The sequence below is a fragment of the Chrysochloris asiatica genome, unplaced genomic scaffold, assembly GCF_000296735.1.
Source record: "Chrysochloris asiatica unplaced genomic scaffold, ChrAsi1.0 scaffold00047, whole genome shotgun sequence".
NCBI classification, from domain to species: Eukaryota; Metazoa; Chordata; class Mammalia; order Afrosoricida; family Chrysochloridae; genus Chrysochloris; species Chrysochloris asiatica.
In genome coordinates this window covers 8039243-8060317 of record NW_006408565.1, presented here as the reverse complement: position 1 = coordinate 8060317, position 21075 = coordinate 8039243, and the positions used below count along the sequence as shown (strand labels likewise).

Here is a 21075-nt window from a genome sequence, read left to right as displayed (position 1 = left end):
ATGTGTCTTCTCAAACTTTTTTTTACCAGTTCTGACATGAGTCACCCACCCATGGCACTCTTTACCTCTCTGCTGGATTCGATCATTATTGTCATGGCCACATACAACTCAAAGACAATACTCTTGATAATAATGGGCTTTATTAGGGAAGTATCAAGTTATAATTCATATATCTTATTTACTTGGTCCCATCTACCAAGTGTGTGATGCACATTATTTGTATTATTATTAGCAAGTTACCCAACCAGATTGTTGGGCCACGAGCAACTTATTTGAATAGCTCCGCCCAAATTTGGCAGAAGTTACAAGATTATGACTAGAAGGGACATATTAAGTAATTCACTGCACTGCATCTAAATGACATTTTGTTGTTGTTTTTCTGCAGGGGCTATGGCTTTGTGAAATTCACAGATGAGCTGGAACAGAAGCGAGCCCTGACCGAGTGCCAAGGAGCAGTAGGACTGGGGTCTAAACCAGTGCGGCTAAGCGTGGCAATCCCTAAAGCGTAAGTCCTGGGCAAGTAGGGAAAGTAGAAGATCCTACTTGGATACTCCTCATTTGTTTGATGATTATTATGACACCCATTTGAAATGCTGGGCAGGAGGCTGCCAGGAGATTCAGTTCAAGTCACAGATGCTGAATGCCTATTATTTGCCATGTTGTGTGTTGGGTTGGAGATAAATTAGCAGCATGATTACATCCCTCTGAAAGCTTTTAGCTAGAGAGAGCTATTATTGGGGTAATGGATGCATTTAGACATTGCTGGTAGCACTGTAGTTTGGCAATATGAGGAAGCTTCAAAAAGTTCAGGGAAAAATTATAGTATTATCCCGTGAATTTTTTGAAACCCCATCGTACATCTGATGCTCCTGCTTTTTGTCCAGTAGTGTCACTGTTGGGAATTAACTCATGAATTTCAGAAGATGAGCAAAAGGATAAAAGTTATATTCAAGCTCAGTATTATCTTATACTAGTGAAACCTTTAAACCTTTTAAATATATTTTGCTTTTGGAAAAGAATACAAGTCATTGGTATCTATGATGCTAGGCAGCCAACCCTGTTTCCATTGCAACTCCATGCAAGTTGCTTACTCAGAAGTAAGACATTGCTCTGCATAGAAGTGGTTCTTCTGCTAAGATTCTCTACATAGAAGTGGCTCTATGCATAGTTGTGGTTCTCAGTTGGGGGCAAGTGTACCTTCCAGTGGATATTTGACAACATCTGGAGACATTTTTGATTGTCATGACTGACATCTAGTGAGTAGAGGCCAAGAATGCTTCTAAACTCTTACAATGCATAGAGCAGATCCCCACAACAAAGAATAATCTGTCCCTTTCCCCCTACATCAGTAGTACTAACACTGAGAAACTGCACAGAAGGACAAGAGTAGCTTAACTTCGACTGCAAAGTGTTCATATGGACATATTTCTTTTAAGCAGCAAAAGACTTAGATAGACTTTATCCTTTAAATGTGTTTAATACATAGACTGTTCTTGTTAGTGCCATGAAATCTGACTTATAGTGATCCTGTATAGTGTCTCTAAAGAGTTGCTGGTGGGTTTGAACTACTGGCCTTGTGGTTAACAGTGTAGTGATTATCCTGCAATGCCACACCAGGACTGTGATAAGTAAATTAGGCAGAGTGATTTTTTTTTTCTTCCCCCCAAAAATTTGTTATAATTTGTTATAAACTGTATTATATAAAAACATTAAACTAAATAGTTCAAAGAAATTTCTTCAGACCTGATATCATTTCTGGGTTCCCTTCTGGGCTTCTCCATATGCATCTGTCATTTTTATATATTTACTTCTTATGCATCAGTTTACAGGATTGATTTAGTCATTTTTAATTCCATACCACCACCACCCCCTCAGTTAACTCTGTATATATACACTGTCCATATAGTTACATAATCATCATCATAAAAGTTTTTTTTTTCAATAGCTGCAGAATATTCTTTTGAATGTATGTTCTGTCCAGCAATTCCTCCAAAGTTGACCATTTTGATTGTTTCTGATTAATTTACTATTTATTCAGCAAACAATTACTGAGTCCCTATAACAGTGGAGGTCTTGATTATGTGTGGAGATGCCACTATGAATAAGAGAAACTAGTCTCCTTCAAGGAGCTTATGTTCTGTTATATTTATTTCTCACGGAATGTTACTGTCAGTATTTGGTGCCTGCCTGTAAGAAGATGCTCTTAAGCCCTAAGATATGACAGAGAATGAGAGTTCCCTCTGAGACTGTGAGAGCCACATGTAGAGGAACAGAATAGAAATGTACAGTCACCTAGACTCAGACCACTGAGAGACTGTACCTTCAGTTACCTGAACATATCAGTAAGGACGGAGACCAGATATCCTTGGAAGCCTGGACAGGGAATCATGGAGGCAAACAGTAGTACTCAACTCATTGCTGGGGTTGGAACAGGGAACCAAGAGGTAAATGCATCAGGTTGTCTGAGACCACCAAACATTGAGTTCATCTAACTACTTTGGCTGAGTCCTGCTCAACAAGAACTTGGCCTTAGGGAGAGCTCATTCTTGGGGCATTGATAGTTCATGTGACAAGGATTTCTGGGGTAATCCATTTACAGTGTGATTGGGGTTTCCCTCTAGTTTGTCTATGGAGATCAAATTTACTAATCATGAGGACATTTCCATACCGTGTGACAGCTGTGATTCTCTTTTAAGTGAGCAGGCTGTCATCATGGTGGTGTCAGCCTCTGTCTCCACACAAGATCTGGCCCTTCAGAGTATAACTCTGGAAACACATCAAAGTGGTTTGAGCTTTGAGTTAAGTTGTTTTGATTCCTCGTAGCTGGGCTTACTTGTTGTATCCCAGGTCTTGTTGGATAAGCCTATTCATATGTGGTTTTTATGCTTTTGAAAGCAGTGGATCCTTAAGAGCAGCAGTGTATTCAGAAGAGAGCTTTCCACTGACCCTGGGCTCTAACCGCAGTTGGTGAGTGCAGGTATAAGAGACTGACAAGATGTCTTGCATGTGTCATGACAGGTGCTGAACACAGTGGTGTGGTGTTAGGACTGTGAGCCTTGGAGTGTTGTTTGGCTCCAGTCCTAGCTCTCTGGCCTTGGGCAAAACACAATCTTTTAGAGGCTTAGTGTTCTCATCTATGCAAGTCTTAGAATCTTACTCCTATATGAAGAAGAGGGGCACAAATCCTAAATTACCTACTTGCTAAATGGTGGCTGTGACTACAGTAATGACAGTAAGCTTACTGTAAGGGTAATTAGACATTGTACACTTTGAAATCATTTTAAATCCAGATTATCCTGGCTGGATTTACCCGAGTCTTTGGGTCTAGAGAAATAAGCCCCCAGAATCTTTACAAAAGAGGGAAGGAAAGTATGTTCTGACAGGGTTTGATAGAAGAGAAAAGCCTAGCCATTAGAAGCTCTTGTCTTAAAAGCATGGAGCCAAGTGGCTGGGTTTTGTTCTCTTATTAGCTGTGTGACCTTGGATAAATTATTTAACCTGTCTGTAAACAGGAATAGTGATGTACTTATCACATAGAGTTGTTTTGAGGATTAAATGAGCTAATCTGCATAAAGCACTGTCCCTGGCTACATAGTAAGTGCTGTGTAAAGGTTTGATTGTTTAATTTTTGTTTCTTCATTTTAGGAGCCGTGTGAAGCCAGTGGAATATAGCCAGATGTACAGTTACAGCTACAACCAGTATTACCAGCAATACCAGAACTATTATGCTCAGTGGGGATATGACCAGAACACGGGAAGCTACAGTTACAGTTACCCCCAGTATGGCTATACGCAGAGTACCATGCAAGTAAGTACCATGATCTAGAAGTCTGGTCCCCTTGGATTATGCCACCTTCTGTGGATATGGGTCATTCTCCAGAATGGGCTTGGTAAGGAGGGAAGCTGAGACTTAAGAAAATCTGGTTCCTCTTTTTAAAAATAAGCCTTCTGATCATGGGTCAGGATTTCCACCATGCACCTTACCCACTTCTCTGGTCTCTTGACAGACATATGAAGAAGTCGGAGATGATGCATTAGAAGGTAAGAAAGTATTTCATTTATTCATTCCTCTGTTACCCAATATCAAGTGAGTGCTTGGTGACTGGCATTATGCTAGAAGCTGAACGAATACCTCATGAATTCTGCCCTGCCCTGGAGGAGCTTACACTCTTAACGACAATTAAAGTAAAAAGTGACTGTTTATGGCCACAGAGGCTAAGTGCAGGTTGTGAGAAGGGAGCAACTCACACTGAAAGAGAAGCCCAGCACTCCCTAGACCTGGGTTGTTCTACCCTAGGATAATAATATGTAATCAGTTTAATCATTTATTGTCATTTTTATTGAATTTAGCAGAAGAAAACAAAAGAAAGTAAATGAAATTGGAGGAATTGCTATACTCCCCCCCCACACAAGAGATATTAATGATTTCTGAAAGATTCTCTGAGGTTTGAAAACAATACAAAAAGTGAATTTTTAAAATGTTCCACATTGTTTCTGAATATATATTAAATTTTTAAGACACAAAACTTAAAAAACATTTTTTTAAGTATAAAAAGACTCAAAGTTTAAAATTTGAGTCTATTGTAAAGATTATCCTTCATGAGAAAGTAATAGCTTTGTAAACAGAATGTTTTTTAAAGGAAACAGATCACCTTCAGGCAAAGAACAAACACTTCATTCATGCCATTATAAGCCCGTTCATGTCTGATTTGTAATTGTGACCTGTAGATTGGGCTGCACAGAACACAGAAGTTCTAACTGATAGAGGGGAACTTCGCAGCCCAGAAAACCTGAGTGATCTGAATTCTTGTCTCTCTATACTCAGTCTCTGGCTCTTTCCCCCAAGAAATTGCCTCTTTTTAGAGATAATTAAGCTAATTATATGTGGCACTATAGGATAAGCACTAGACGGCTAACACAAGACTTGTGCTACACACACACACACACACACACACACACATATACACACACACACAGAGACAGCCAAAGAACAAACAAATCTGTGTTTTTTTTAACAATACTCACAATTTTGGGTGTACTGGGGATGTGAACAGGGTACAATTCAGGATCAAAACCAACTCAAAACTCAGCAGTTCTCTAGTCAGGATCACCTCTTCTTTGCTTTACTGAAGGCAAGCCTTGCTGTTGTCGTTGACTTCTCATCCGTGTGGCCCCTTGACCTCTATCCCAGTCCATGGGACTAGATCCCATAGCTGCTCTGTCTCTCCATGCCATTGCCTCTGCCGATACCTATACTGTAACCGCTTTTCTAGGTTGGGATGTCATACTCTACACATGCTCATTCTTCTTGTTGGTCCTGGTGTCCCGCTTCTGAGATGCCTCCTTTTAAACTTAACTGGATGGCAAAATTATCCAGCCTTATAGTCCTCTATATACCTTATTTTATGGTCCTGCTCAGTCACTTAAGGAGTTCTGGTAGTGTAGTGGTTACAAGTTGGACTGCTAATCCCATGGAAAACTACCAGCAGTTCTGCGGGAGAACATTGATGCTTTCTGCCCCTATAAAGATTTACAGCCTCAGAAACCCTGTACAGGGTTCCTGTGAGTCAGAACCTATTCCATGGCACATCACCACCACCCAGTCACTTGGTAGAAATTAATACATTGGATAGAAAAGCCGTATCAAGTAAATTCACGTATAGCAAGAATCTAAGAGGGAGAGAGAAATAAGAGAAATAATGAACTCAGATCTTTCTAATTTGTATTTTGTTTTCATTACTCTATCAGTTATTCTGGATAAGATGACCATTGACTCATTAAAACCAGGTCTAATGAATATTTTTCAGTTCTCATTTCTTTTCAGTATAGTAACTATGTATAATTTCCATTTACTATTTTTTTAATTATTATTAAAGATTTTTATTGTGGATTGAGTTAAAGTTTACAGGGCATATCATCAGTTTTACATTCAACAAATCATCTACCTTGTTTCATTATATTGATTATAATCCCCCCCATGCACCATCAGTTAACAGTATTTCTCTCTATCCACTTTGCTTTTTAAAAAACACACGAACAACAACAAAAAAAAAACACTCAGGCATATATAATAATTTACACCTCCAAAGGGCACATTCTGCAAGTTTGCCTCCTGGCCACCAGCTCTTAGTCCCTCTCTTCTTAGTCCATGAATCTAGAGTCCTCAACCGCTTCCCCTCTCCATGCCCCCATCTCTGCCTCCATCTCTGGCACTGCTGCTTCTCTGGATAAGGTCCCACATTCTGCTTGTGCGTTCCTCTCTTGATGGTCCTAGGGTCCTCTGTTTCTGGACTGTAAGATTAACCACTCTCCTTTTTTTGTTACAAAATTTCTACCTTTACAATTGTGACAGTTGCGATTAGTCGTGGTAACAGTTATTCACTATTGAATCTTATGAATCTTATCCCCATCTCTTTTCAGCAGACCCATCTAGACAAGATGACAGCTATTCAGTGGGAACTTTTTCTTTCCCCCCCATACGCTTAAACTCCCTCTTGAAACCTTGTAAGCCAGTCACTTCGTGCCTTTATTGCCCCCTCATTTTAGGTAGCCAATGTCTAAGTTGCCCGTCCCTATCTACCCTGTGCACAGAGCGGATATTCCTTTATATGTAGTTCAGAGTTCTGGGATCATCCCCTGAGCCTGCTTGGTCAGGTATTCTGTGTTGTTGCTGGCAGAGCTCCTTTACTGCACTTCCACCCAATCCGCCATCTTGTTTGTTCTCTCTCCATTTACTTTTTAATGCTTTCTGCTTAATTCAATATTTTTTCCATAGAATCTTTCAATATTGCAACTTGAGGATTGAATTTTTTTCCTTGGTTCTCTCAGCTTGAGAAATGCTGAGCATGTTCTTCCCTTTTGATTTACTAACTCCAGATCTTTGCACAATTATAATACTCTGTCTTCTCGATTTTCCCTTTGAAATCTTCTAGTCAGCTCTTTTATTTCATAATTTCTTCCATTCTCTTGAGCATCTCTATGCTATAGAGCAAGTTTCAGAATCTCTTCTGACATTCATTTTTGTCTTTTCTTTCTATACTGTCTTATTTTTGTTGTTTTGTTTTTAACTTTTATTGTGAATAGAGTGAAGGGTAACAGACAAGGTCATCAGCTTTACATTCAACAAATTATACACTTTGTTTCATATCAATAATTACAATCCCCTCACCCCAATAACAGTTATCCTGCTTCCTCCCTGTGACTTTATTTTCACATCTTATATTTCACAAATGAACAAAGCAAAAATACTTGATGCACACATAACAAAACAAAAAATATATATTCATTTAAATGTCCTAAGAGCATATTCTGCCACCCAGCCTCCCTCTTGCAGGCAGACAGCCTTACTACTCAGTCCATGGGCCTAGAATCTGCAGCTCTCACTCCATGCCATCGCTTCTACCACCATCTCTGCTGTGGCTGGTTTTCTAGATAGAATTTCACGCTCCATTTATACTCTTTCTTCTTGATGGTTCTGTACTATCTTTTTAATGACCATTTTCTTTCTTTCTGTAAGATGTTCTTGCTAACACCCCACAGTTCTGGTCTTTGGTCTGATGTATCAAATCTGTTCTTGGGATGGTCTCTATATTCAGGTGTGGTAATTTCAAGGTTGTATTTTGGCTTTCATGGACTGTTTTCACTTTATTCAACTTCAGCCTGATCTTGCATATGAGCAATTGATGGTCTGTTCCTGGCTTTGTTTTGGCTGATGATATTGAGCTTTTTCTACAGTCTCTTCCCACAAATGTAGTCAATATGATTCCAGTGTATTCCTCTGGTAAGATCCATGTGTATAGTCTTTTATGTTGTTTTTTTAAAAGGTATTTGCAATAAAGAAGTCATTGGTTTTGCAAAATTCTGTCATGTGATTTCCAGCATCATTTCTATCACCAAGGCCATATTTTCCAACTGCTGTTTCTTCTTTGTTTCCAACCTTTGCATTCCAGTCAGCAATAATTATCAATACATCTTGATTGTGTGTTTGATCAATTTCAGACTGAAGGAGTTGACAGAATTCTTCAATTTCACCATCACTAACTTTTTTAGTGGTTGGAGCATAAATTTATATATAATAGTGGTATTAACTGGTTTTTCTTGTAGGCATATGGATGTTATCACAGATCTTGAAATGTTCTTTTTGACGATGAATGCTTTGTCATTCCTCTTGAATTTGTCATTCCTGGCATAGTAAACCACATGATTGTCACATTGAAAATGGCCAGTACCTGCCCGTATCAGCTCACTTATGCCTAGAATACCAGTCTTCAGGCATTCCATTTTGTTTTGATAGCTTCCAGTTTTCCTAGGTTCATACTTCATGCAGTCTATCTTCCAATTATTCATGGATATTTGCAGCTGTTCTGATTTTGAGTTGTGCCCCAACAGCCTAGGAAGGTCCCGAGGGTTTTACTCCGTTTGCGTTGTCATAATCAACTCTACATTGATTAGTACAAGAGGAGGCAGCTCTTCCCCAGGTGTATTTTGAGTGCCTTCCAACTGAGCAGCTCATCTTCTGACAATATTTTGGTGTTATTTGTAATGTTTTCATTTTCCAGCACTATATCCAACAATGTTCCACTGCTATTCTTAAGATTGTCAGTGGTTAAACATTCAGAGGTAGTTTGCCTCTCCTTCCTAGTCTGTCTTACTCTGGAAGTGCCACTGAAATATGTCTACCAATTGGTGACCTTACTGATACTTAAAATACCAGTGGTACAGCTTCCATCATCACAGCAACATGCAGTCTACTACAGTGCAGCAAACTGACAGATGTGTGGTTGAAATAGTAGATGCTTAGAATAGCTAGCAACTATTGACAGTTTGATGTGCCATGCTGTGTTTGTAGCACTTTAAATATGTTAACTCATTTAATGTTCACAACAGTTTTATGAAGTAAGTACCATAATTACTCTGATTCTGTTGATGATTAAACTAAAGCAAAGGAATCCTGATGGGCTGCTATAGGATAAACAGTGGACTGCTTAACCACAAGGTCAGTGGTTCAAATCCACCAGCCACTACTCAGTGTAGGAACTGACTCCATGGCACTTATCAACAATAACAACAATACACTAAGGCAATGTAGTTATTTACTGAAGGTTAGCATAGTTGTAAGTTGCAACATAGTAATAAGAGGTAGATCTCTTACAGGAGAGTCCAAGGTCCTATTTATTACTGTATAAGGCCTTCCCTTCTAACCTACTAACTACTCAGTGAGATGGATGCACCAGGGATTGGTATCCTTCATCAATTTGTTGGCTTCAGTAATTCTTTATCCAGGCTTACACTTGAGAGTAAGAAAGGTACATGTATCCATAGACAACAGCATACAGCTGTCCACCCTTGATCAAGCTCTGAAAACCATTTCTGCATCTGAGTGGAGTAAGCAAGCTGTTTCTGCTCCGTTTTTGGGTGGGAGAATCTGTAAATTTCCAACATTTACACTCACAATTTAGATTAAAATGACAAGTGAGAGAAAGATCCCTCTGGTTGTACAAATAGATAGTGTATGGTATGTTTGTAAATTTAGCACTGACAAGTTTGGACAAAGACTTAAAAGAGTAGGTGAGGAGGACACCCAGAATCTGATTTTTAGATATAATTCACATAACATAAAAGTCACTCTTTTAAAAGGATGCATTTCATTAGTATTAAATAGTTACAAAGAGGCAGTAGATGTTTCGATTGTAGACTTGTCACTTTACATAAGAGGTCCCAGGTTCGATTTCCACCCAGTCCTGGTGTGGCACTGTGGGTTAATGCACTAGACTGCATAGTCGGTTTGAACTGCAGGTTAGGCATTTCAGGCTCACCAGCCGTTCCTTGGGAATGCTATCCAGGGTTGCTGTGCATCAGAACCAACCTGACGGCACTTAACAACAACAACCTCAAACATAGCACCACCTGTCTCAGTGGAAGGCAGCCTGTTGGTATGATGCTAACAGGTCTGAGCAATTTCCAGACTAAGATGGACAAGAAAACAAGCCTTGGAAATTTCCTTCCAAAAATCATCCAGTGAAAACCTTAGCTCACAATGGTGCATGGTTCACCGTGAGTCAGGTAACACTCAGTGGTAGCTAGCACCAAGTGTAGACAGACTTCTACCATTATTACTGTTTTTATCATTAAGTTTTCCAACTCAGCAATCCTGTATAGGGTTTCTGAGGAGCGGTTGGTGAGTTTGAACTGCCAACCTTGATTTTAGCAGTTCAGTGCTTATACTACTGTGCTGTACCATTACTACCACTGTCTAATTCCAGAACACTTCTTACCCCTTAACCATTGACACTCATTCCTCACAGCCCCCTTCCCTAGTTTCTGGCAACCACTAACCTACTTTCTTTCCCTCTGGATTTGCCTAGTTGGACATTTTAAATAAATTGAGTATACTCTTTGGACTTCTGGTATAAAGCTGTAGGATCAGCACTGGACTGCACAACACAAGGTTAGCAGTTCAAACCCACCAGCTGCTCCTCAGAAACCCTATACAGGGTCAATATGAGTCAGAACCAACTCAAGTACTCTTTAGTGACTACTTTCAACGAGCATCCATGTTGTGTTTCATGTATCAGTATTCCTTTTTATGACAATGACATTCCATTGTATTGCTTTCCATTTGTTTGTCGGTTAGACGTTTGTATAGTTTCCGTTTTTTAGTTATTGTAATGCTGCTTTATTAGAATTGTTTTATTACTACTATTAGAATTTATTATTACTACTATGAACAGTCATGTAAAAATTTTTGTGTGGCTACATTTTTTATTTCTTTATTGAGTCCTGGTGTGGCACTGCAGAGTAAGCACTCAACTGCTAATCACAGGGTTGGCACAAGTTCTCAGAAACCCTATACTATAAGGATTTGTTTCTGGTTTGTGAGAGTTGAAACTGACTCGACAGCACCTAACAACCACCACCAGTATGCACATAAATACACACACATATATCCCTGTAAGTGGAATTTCTGAATCAAACTATTCTCTAAAGCAGCTCTGCAGCATTTCACATTCCCACCAACAATGTAAAAAGCTGCTCTATTTCTCAACATGCTCACCAAAACTTACCTTTGTCATCATAACCATTATAGGAGTTTATAGCATCTCATTGTGGGTTCGATTTGAAATGCACTCCTCGCTGATAATGTTGATCTCTTCATGTGCTTTTTGGCCATTTATACACTTTTGGAGAGATCTTGATTCAGATCTTTGCTCATTTTAAATTTTAATATTTGTCTTTTTATTACTAAGTTATAGGAATTCTTTATATATTCTGGGTGCCAGTGTATTTTCAGTATATGGTTTGTAAATATTTTCTCCCAGTCTTTTCACTTTGATAATATTCTCTTTAGGGCATTAAAGTGATAAATTTTATTTTTTCCTGTGGACTCTTGTATCTCAGAAACCACTGCCTCTTCTTTCTGACTTCTAAATGTTTTGTAGTTTTAGCGCTCTGATTTTGGTCGTTGATCCATTTCAGTTTTTGTATATAAGATAGGATGTCCAACTTCATTCTTTTGCATATGACTGTTCTTTCGTCCTAGCACCATTTTGTTGAAAAGACTGCTCTGCTCGTTGTTCACTGAGTTGTCTTGGCATCCTTGTCAAAAATCAATTTTGCTGCTATCAAAATCTTCAAAATATGTTGCTTTTAACTCAGCAATTATTTATTGACCAAATGAAAAATATGTAGAAACAAACAAAAACAAATGTACTATAATATTGTTTCTGGTCTCTCAGTTGTACTCTAGTCACTTATATACCCTCGGGGTCTTTATTACTGTAGCTTTGTAGTAAGTTTTGAAATTGTTAAGTACCATCGAGTTGGTTCAGACCCATCGCGACCCTGTGTAGGGTTTCCCAGGAGCAGCTGGTGAGCTTGAACTGCCTACAAGATTGGTCTGGGAACTCTGGATCCCTTGCTGGTCCATATGTAAATTTTAGCATTAACTAGTCAATTTCTGCTATAAGAAATATGCAACTAGAATTCTGATAGAGATTGAGTTGACTTTGTAGGTGAATTCTGAGAATGTTGTCATCTTAATATCTTAAGTCTTCTGATAACATATTTCCATTTGTGTCTTTAATTTCCTAATTTAAAAATGTGTTTTAGTGCATGGATGTGTTCATGTGTATTCATCTTAAACCCACACAAGGTTGAAAGGAAATTTACAATTAGAGTGGCTTAAGGATTTTTGTGTGAGTTAATAGTACAGAGAAGTATATAAAGCAACTATATAATTATAAAACATTTGCTTATGAATCCTTCATTCAGCTCAAGAAATGTTGAACATTACCTGACCCCTACAAACATCATCCCCTCTTTAGTCACAACTCCCTATACCACCCTACAAAGGAAAAAACCCCTGATGATTTTGGTCGTAGTCATTCCTTCTTTCTCTTTTAGTTTATTGCTAAGGCACTGTAGGATAGGTACTGACTGGGCTGCAAGGTTGGTTTGAACCGCAAGATAGCAGTTCAAACCCACCAGCCATTCCTCAGAAATCCTTTAATGGGGCGCTATGAGTTGGAATTGATTAGATGGCACATAACAACCAGTCAATATGGTTTTGTTTTTTTAATTTTATTAAGACTACACAGAGCAAAATACACACCCATTCAACATCAACATTTTCTACATGTACAATTTAGTGACATTGATTATATTCTTCGAATTGTACAAATCTCACCCACCTTTTCTGAGTATTCCTCCCTCATTAACATAAACTGTCTCCCCCCACCCCCCAGGGTTCTTATCTTTTGAGTTGTTGTCACCTTAAACAGTGTGGTTTAGTTTTGTCTGTTTTTCAACTTTACATATTGAATCACATTATACTTCGTCTTCTTTCAACACTACATTTGTTCAATTTATCCAAGTTGTGTGTTCTGGCTGTTCATTTTCAGTGGTATATAATTGCAGTTAATATATCGTACTTTAAGGTATTCTGCATTTTGTTGTGACTTCTAAAATGCAAGTACTACTTTTACATCAACAAAAGCAATTCAGTACAGAACTGGTGACTCTGCTTACATTTGACCATAGTTCTTTTTCTTAATGTTAGTTCTTAGAATGGTGCTTTCACTTAAGTAATTGTGATCAGATGTTCCAAACCCAAATTTGAAAGAACACATCTGAAAATCTCAGTGGCTAGAGATGTATAGCCTTTAGTAAATGTAGCTTGACAGCCACCATTTAAATACTACTTAATACACTAACATTTTTCTGTTTGGATGCTATAGGATACAGCACTGGACTGCAAAGTCTGTTTGAACTACAAAATTGGTGGTTCAAACTCATCGGCAGCCTTTTGGAAACCCTGTACAGGGTTGCTGAGTCAGAACCTACTCAATGGCACTTAACAAATTGTCATCGGAGTCCTGGTGTGGTGCTGCAGGATAATGCATTTGAACCAAGATTGCCAATTCAACGTCACCTGCTGCTCCTCAGAAGCCCTATGATTTGGAACTATAGCACTTATCTTCATTACCAGGGCAGTGCCTTCCTGTGAGGAAACCCGCAAAGGCATTGCCCCTGTAATGTGGAAACTTGATCCAGAGATCATAGGAAACTTGCCTAACAGACACAATGGAAGGCCTAGGTCCTGGGAGTTGATCCCATGCTTCATCCTGTGGTGTGGTATCCTGAACCTGTTCCTGCTTCTCTTCCAGACCCCACCCCACAGCTGGACGTGACTGAGGCGAACAAGGAGTTCATGGAGCAAAGTGAGGAGCTCTACGATGCACTAATGGACTGTCACTGGCAGCCCCTAGATACAGTGTCTTCAGAGATCCCTGCCATGATGTAACCAGTCAGGACAGGACAAGGCAGACTGGACTCCCTAAAAGATGACTTTTTTTAAAAATCAAAAACTTTTGGAAATGATTTTTTAAAAATTTTAATAATCATCTGTTTTCTGAGAATAAATATTCATGCAGTACAGCTGATAGTCTGTTAATCAGTTTAAAAACCAAGGGACCAATTGTTTTAAGATTTTCCTTTTCCATTCCTGAGCATCCTTTGAACAGGAATTATCCAATACCCTTGGCAAAACAGGTTAGAAAGTGTACACAGAAATGATTATAAAACATTTTACTAAACAGTTTACAAATGTCTCTCAACTTTTAGGTTAGGGTGAGACAATCAATGCATATTAGTAACACCATAGTCCCTGCTTGGTACAATGGTTAACCAAAAAGTTGGTTTGAACCCACCTGGAGGTCTATGGGATGGCTTATTAATATGCTTCCAAAAGCATCCCTAGCACAACTGCCTAGGATTTCCTAGGGAAATTTCCTTGTCCATGAAGCAAGTGTTGGGTTTGGAAGGTTTTGCCTGCACTCATGGAGTTGCCATTAATTCTGGTTAAATTAGCCATCCTGCACAGGGATTCTGGGGAACCCAGGTGTGGCAAACCTATACTGGGTCATCATGGGTAGGAACAGACTGTAAAGGCAGCAAGCATAAGGTTTCTGCTGTGGCTGGCACTATGGGCTAATACACTGGACTCATTTTGAACAGCAGGTGGGCAGTTGAAATTCAAGAGCCAACTCCTAGGAAACCCTATGAGTAGTAATCAACCAAACAGGAGCAACTAGTCAAATCCAGTGTATAACCTACAGCACCACAACAGGACTTCACTGTGAATCAGTCTGGCCAGTGCTTAAGAGCAACTGGTTTTATTTTTTCATACAGTGGCTAGATCACCCCCTCACACACTGCATTCTAGAACCAGATTTTCAGAGAAAAGTCTGAATGCAGGATCAGGTTTTAGGGACCTGCCCTATCCCCACTTGGGATAATGCTTGGGTATTATAAAAAGTATAATATACCCTGGTATTTTAAATGGCTTCATAAATGTATGTTGAAATTGGAACATAAAATACAAAAAATACATGGTACTAAATAAAGTACCATGCACTGCCAGAATGGTTCTTTGAAGTTGGGGCACAAAGCTCTGTAGAAGCAATCTTAAGATGACATAATAGGGTTAAACATAACAATTGTTAAGAAAGATTCAAGACAGCAGTGTTCACATAACTAGGTTATTAGGTAGTTTTCACAGATCCCATTCTTACAATTTTGTCTCCAGTACCTAGGTTACCATTCTTACACTTCCTAAAAGGTCTAGGCTAAAACTTTCATCAGTTCATCTCTGAAAACATTTAAGTAATTTGGGGGGAGGATAAAAACTGATGGTGAGATGCTATAGTGCTTTACAGTCTAGGTAATGTTATTGGGTATTACATGGGATTCAAACCTAGTGAAACCCTTGAGGATTTGGTTTTGGTCTACAAAATTGTTAGATAAATAACCAACAACTTAAGGAACACACATACACACACAAAGAGACATGCAAGCTTCACAATTTATTTGGGGACTGCACTTAATTGAAATGTCAGATACACAGGACAGGTGAAAAGAAGGTTTATCTGTTTGCAGAGCCATTTCCATTTCCATGACCTGCTTGGCATTTCTCCCTGTAGCACTTCCTCTGAAAAAGAAGTTTAAGCCATCATTATCAGCACTATTCTAACGAAACCTCACCAATTTTTTTTTTTGCTGAACTGGTCTCAGTCCCATATCCGCATTTATCATCCATAGATGTCCATTCAGATAAGGTTTCATCCTGGACCAGTCTCCCTTACAGTCAAACCACAATGAAAAACATTGTCAGTCCCTGGTTTAATTAATTCATAATTCAGACTACCTGTAATCCGAACATTTCATAGGCTTCATCCTATTTGCAATATTGCTTGAACACTACTTGAATCTATAGGAAAAGTGTGATAAATGTTCAACTTACCCAATTCTAAAACCAGAGTACTTGGCTTTAGAATCACAGATGGAGAGCATTCCACTACTGCTAACAGGCAATCTAAAAAGAGAATAATTTCATTAACTAACAAGAAAACCATACATTAGACTCCTAAGAACTTAGCTATTTATTGCATGCTTCATTTACTGTTCCCTTTACCATATTACACCTAGGAAACAAAGTATGGGAACTCAAATCTTGTTTGAAACCAGCCTGCATACTACAAAAGCATGAGGAGGTCAGTTTCAATGTTACTTTTCCTCCTTTTACGACCACCCAGACCAGTGATTAGATCCGATGGGAAAGGGAACTGGAGGATCAAGCCAGTGAATCTAACTTTACCTTATTCTAACAGCAGTTACAGCAACAAGCTGGCATCTTCAAATTTGTTAAAGCTGCCCGGAAACAAACTTCCTACATGGGAAAAAAAGTGAAAGTCCTGAACCAAAAATCAGCTTAGTACACACCTGACATATAAATTAATACAACTGAATTCAAGTGGAAGGCTGGTGATAATTATAGGAAAGGCGAGTGGCAGCTGCAGGTATTATGCTAACCTGAGCTGTCAAAGTCTTTCCAGCATTGCTCTTGCATGCAGTTGGAGATCAAGTGGCCACAACCAGCCACAGACCTTGGGAACATGCTGTCCCAACCCAGAGTGATTCCCCAACAAGGATCAAGAAACCTACCAGGTCCGAGGCCGTGGTTACACGTCCAGCTTTTATTCACCAGAAAGATGAGGTTTCTATGGTCCTGGAATCTCCATTACAGCTAGGATGAGAACACAATTGCCCAGGATGACCTTACTGTTCAGTTCCCTTCATTGCGTCCTCAGTAACACATTGGACAATACTTTCAGGTACACACATTATGTATTTCAGCTTTTAATAACCTCGACTTTTACTACATCTATGCCTTGGTCCTAATGCCGTAACTTTCAGGTCAGTGACCTCTGAAATATGCAACTGATTTTCCCCCACCCAACACGGTGGTCCAGGCACCTTGGCACGTGGCAAGGTACTTCTCACATGCTCATTCTGTCACCCCTCATCAGCAGTCCGCTGCTTTCAATAAATAGGAATTGTCTTTTCCCAAAATGTTGCAGATCGGTTACAGCAAACTGAACGGCGACCGTCAAGGAAAACTCTCACTTTGGGCTCTTTTTTGACCACAGCAGCTATGTGGAAGCAACTGCAGCTTCGATAAGGGCCACAGGACAACCTACGTCACAAAACCAAAGCCACTATCATCGAGTCGGAGTAGAACTGCGCCATTAGGGTTCCCTCCGCCATCTTGGCGTCGCTTAGATTCTACACATTGGCCTCATCTACCCGAACCTTCTCAAGACAAAAAAGCTTTGGTTTGTACCATGGACTTTACAAGTGTTTTGCAGTCTGTCTTTATTATGCCCGGAAGGGTACCCTCATAGAATGCCCATTCACCTCTAACTCAATTCTAGGTCTAATTTACCCACGCAACCTTTCCCCCACCGCTTCTCAGCACCCGGGAACCTTCTCCGCGTTACTTACTGATCAGATAGGAGCGCTGGGCAGCACATACGGAGGGGCAAAGACGTGGCCTAGTGTAGGCTCCATCCGCTGTAGCTGCGCGTGTGATCGACGTCCCTCCCACCAAGCCCGCAGACCCGTATCTGACTCGCGCTCAACATTCCGCACCCTAGCCAAGTAAGGTACAACAGCTCGAATTAGACCAGTGGAGCCACAGCTAGTCCGAGACGAGTAACAACGGCACACAACGCGGCAACTGGGCGAAAGGCTCGATGGACGCCGGAATAGGGTTTATATAGGGCCCTCCGCTCGACGCCGCGCCTGACAATTGGACCAGAGCGTCGCGCAGTCCACTGGGAGTTGTAGTTCCTCCGGCTTTCTGGCGCGGTCTGTACGTCACTGCATCGCCCTACGCGGTAGCGGAGGTCAGGTAGACAGTGTTAGAGGGCTTCTTGATGATCTGAAAAGGCTTTTCTATTTTTCTAAATTTCTATTTTTGTGCAGCACTCTGAGCTCCAACGTCCTATCCAAGACTCAGTGTTCACAAATAAATCAGATCCACCCTGCGTGTTTACGATGTAAAAACTGTGCTGGTTTCTCTCATCTAGTTTTCGCAATCGTCTTGTGAATACCCACAGCTAGCCAGTGGATTCCGACTCATAGCGACCCTATGTGGGCTTTTTCGAGACTGTAAATCATTACGGGAGCAAAAAGCTTCCTCTTCCGTGGAACCTTGAGAGTAGATTACACGGAATACTGAAACAGGAATGGATCACACAGCAAATAAGTGAAGTGAAGACTTGAAATGAGTCCACACCCAGAAACCACATTTATGCTCACTGTGCTTTGTTATTATTAAGTGCCGTGGAGTCGGTTCCTACTCATTGTGACCCTGTATACGGTTTCCGAGGAGCGGCTGGTGATTTTGAACCGGCGATCTTGCAGTTCGAACCGAACTTTAGGTCCAGTGCTTATCCTACAGCACCACACTAGGACTCCCACTGTGCCTTAGCGCCTCCTGTGTGTTGTCCGTTGAATGAATAAATATCGATATAAAGCGATAAAAACAGTTGTCAAGGATTAAGAACCTATTTTGTGCTTAATGTAATAGTTTTTATTCTTGCATATACTTTTTAAAGTAGGTACTATTGAAACAATAGAGCGCCTTAAGAACTCAGAATTTCTAAAGCCAGCATAGTTCCCCTGGCCTTGAGGCAGATAGGGCAGAAACAAGCCTCACAGGTGGTGTTTACTGTATGGTATTGTTATTTGAACTCATGTGGTCACACTTACCCTGTTAATTGTTATCTAGTGTTCCTGTGAGCTGACTAATCGGCTGTTTTTGCTTCTGTACTGCCTGCTTCAGCCAATTCCTTTAGATAAGCCCCTACACCCCTCAGCCAAGAATTTAGCATACATTAACTAGCAGCCATTTCCCTACCGCACTGCACAGCAGGCCTGGGAGAATTCATTGTCTCCTGCCATCTGGCTGTAGCTATCTGTTGTGCCAATACTATTCTCTAAATTGGACATTATAGTGGTCATCAGACTTCTTTGGGATTTGAACCCGTAACACTATTATTATTCCCCTCTTAGGGAGAAGGGAGTAGACTCTGAAAGGGTTAAGAAACTATCTCTAATCCCACCCCTACTGAGCTCTAGATTCCTGCTACCTCATTAATCTCTCAAGTTAAGTGTCTAACAGACTTCTCAGAACTCAACTTTTCTTTATCCAAAACCTCTTTTCCATCTCAGTAAACCCTTGAAGTGACCTACTAAGATCCTACTTCCAATTCATCAGCAAATCCTGTGGGCTGTACCTTTAAATTTAATGGGGAGTCTGACCATGGTGGTGCTGTGGGTTCACGTGCTAAGACTTTAAGGTCAGTTTGAACTGCAAGGTCAGAAGTTCAAGCTAATGAGCCAGTCCTCGGAAACCCTATTCAGGATTGCTATGAATTGGAACTAACTTGACAACACTTAACAGCAACGACAAACAAAAAGAATAGTAGTGTTGTTGTTATGTGGAGTGGGTTCCAACTCATAGAGACCCTGTATAGGATTTCAGAAGAACGGCTGGTGGGTTTGAACTGAAGACCTTTCAATTAGAAGTCCAGTTAGAGCCTGTTTAACTTCAGGAGGGATCATGGAAACCAGGATCAGCCCAAGACTAATTCTTGTGAGACCTCCAACCTTTTTATCAATTCTGACACTAGCCATCTTCCCCAGAGCACTCTCTACTTCTCTGCTGTGTTCCATAATTCATTGAAACAGTTATACAGAACTCACAGAACATATTTACAGTTAAGTAATTTCTTAAGGGAGAAAAAAACAAGGTACCACTTGGGATCAGGATTAATGGGCTACAATTTAGCCAAAGTCTGGAAGGCTCTATTGAAGTACAGAGCACATCCCTCCCTTCTCCAGTGCAAGACAGCTTTCTCAGCAACTCAGGCTGTGAAACAAGCACACCCTTTCTCTGCTCTCTGCCTGTCCACAGCTAACCAACACTCCTCCCTGTCAGCTCCTCTCCTGAGTAGCAGTTTTGTTCAGCTCTCTGAGCTGCATTCCTAGCAGCAGGTTTCTGCTGTCACTACTGTTTCTGCAGTTGGACCCCTCCTGGGACTTTCGTGTCTTCAATGTTACACCCCTCGACTGTAAGGACCAAACTGATTTTACCTGATTTTGCCTACCTAGAAACTGCTTGACTAAACTCTAGTCAGGCTCAGGAAAGCATTTTAAATAGACAAGGCCTCAGTTATTAGTTCCCTCCAGAGGCAAGGTCAATCTCCATTCTGTACATTAGCCTGAACACGTACTCTAGCTCCAAGAAAATGATATATGTATAAATAGCCAGGCAGCTCAAGGCCAGAGGCCAGATGTTTTCCTTTACCCTAGCCTAAGAACAAAGACCACCAGTCCTGACCAATTAAACTGTAACATCTCATAGTTTGCCAATTGTTAACCAATCCAAAGATTGTAAAGCTGAGAAACCTGAGCTGTTTGAAAATTCTATAAAAACCCTGCAGACAATGAATTCGGGGCTCTTTCCCTATTCCGAAATGTCGGATAAGGTTAGAGACCTGGCTTGAGCTTGATTAAACAACCCTTATGTATTTGCATCGGTACATGGCTCCTGGGTGGTCTTTGGGGACCCTGAATTCTGGGCATAACACGACCACGTTATAGTTCTTTTGGGAAGTTCCTGGCATCCTCTCTTCTTTCTTCCTTTTGCTTCTGTCTGCCTTCCTCTGTGGGGTTGGCTGCATATAGAACAAACTCTAACTCAATCTCAAGGCATAGTTCTCCCACCAGGGTCACAAACTGACCAATCCTCTTTCAGTAGGCCCCAGACACTTGAATTGCATAGTAGGCTATGTTGTTGTTGTTAAGTGCCTTCGAGTCGGAGTCGACCCATAGCGACCCTGTACAGGGTTTCCGAGGGTGTAAATCCTTACGGGAGTAGAAAGCCTCATCTTTCTCCCGCGGAGCGGCTGGTAGTTTCGAACCACTGACCTTAAAGTTCGCAGCCCGATTCGTAACCACTACGCTACCAGAGCTCCTATAGTAGGCTATAGTCACTTCATTTGCCTAGTATATTGACTGATCACTGCAAGGTGCATGCCAATCTATATAGGGCAAGCTGCAGCAAAGGACCAGATAAAATGTTTCAATTGCATGTTATTTAGGTTTACTCAGGAAATGTCAAACAACCCAGACAAAAGTAACAAACTCTCTGGGGTAGAAAACTAAGAC

The 21075-nt window shown here is 40.4% G+C and overlaps 1 protein-coding gene across 1 annotated transcript in view; it reads left to right on the top strand.

Annotated features, from left to right (window-relative positions):
• The window catches only part of TRNAU1AP (tRNA selenocysteine 1 associated protein 1), a 36761-nt gene extending 22960 nt beyond the window's left edge, over positions 1-13801 (top strand). The window contains exons 6-9 of the mRNA XM_006862215.1: positions 386-505; positions 3646-3808; positions 4008-4041; positions 13665-13801. Of these exons, the coding sequence (XP_006862277.1) occupies positions 386-505; positions 3646-3808; positions 4008-4041; positions 13665-13801 (454 nt within the window). The remainder of the gene's footprint in view (positions 1-385; positions 506-3645; positions 3809-4007; positions 4042-13664) is intronic.
• Positions 13802-21075: the final 7274 nt, after the last annotated feature.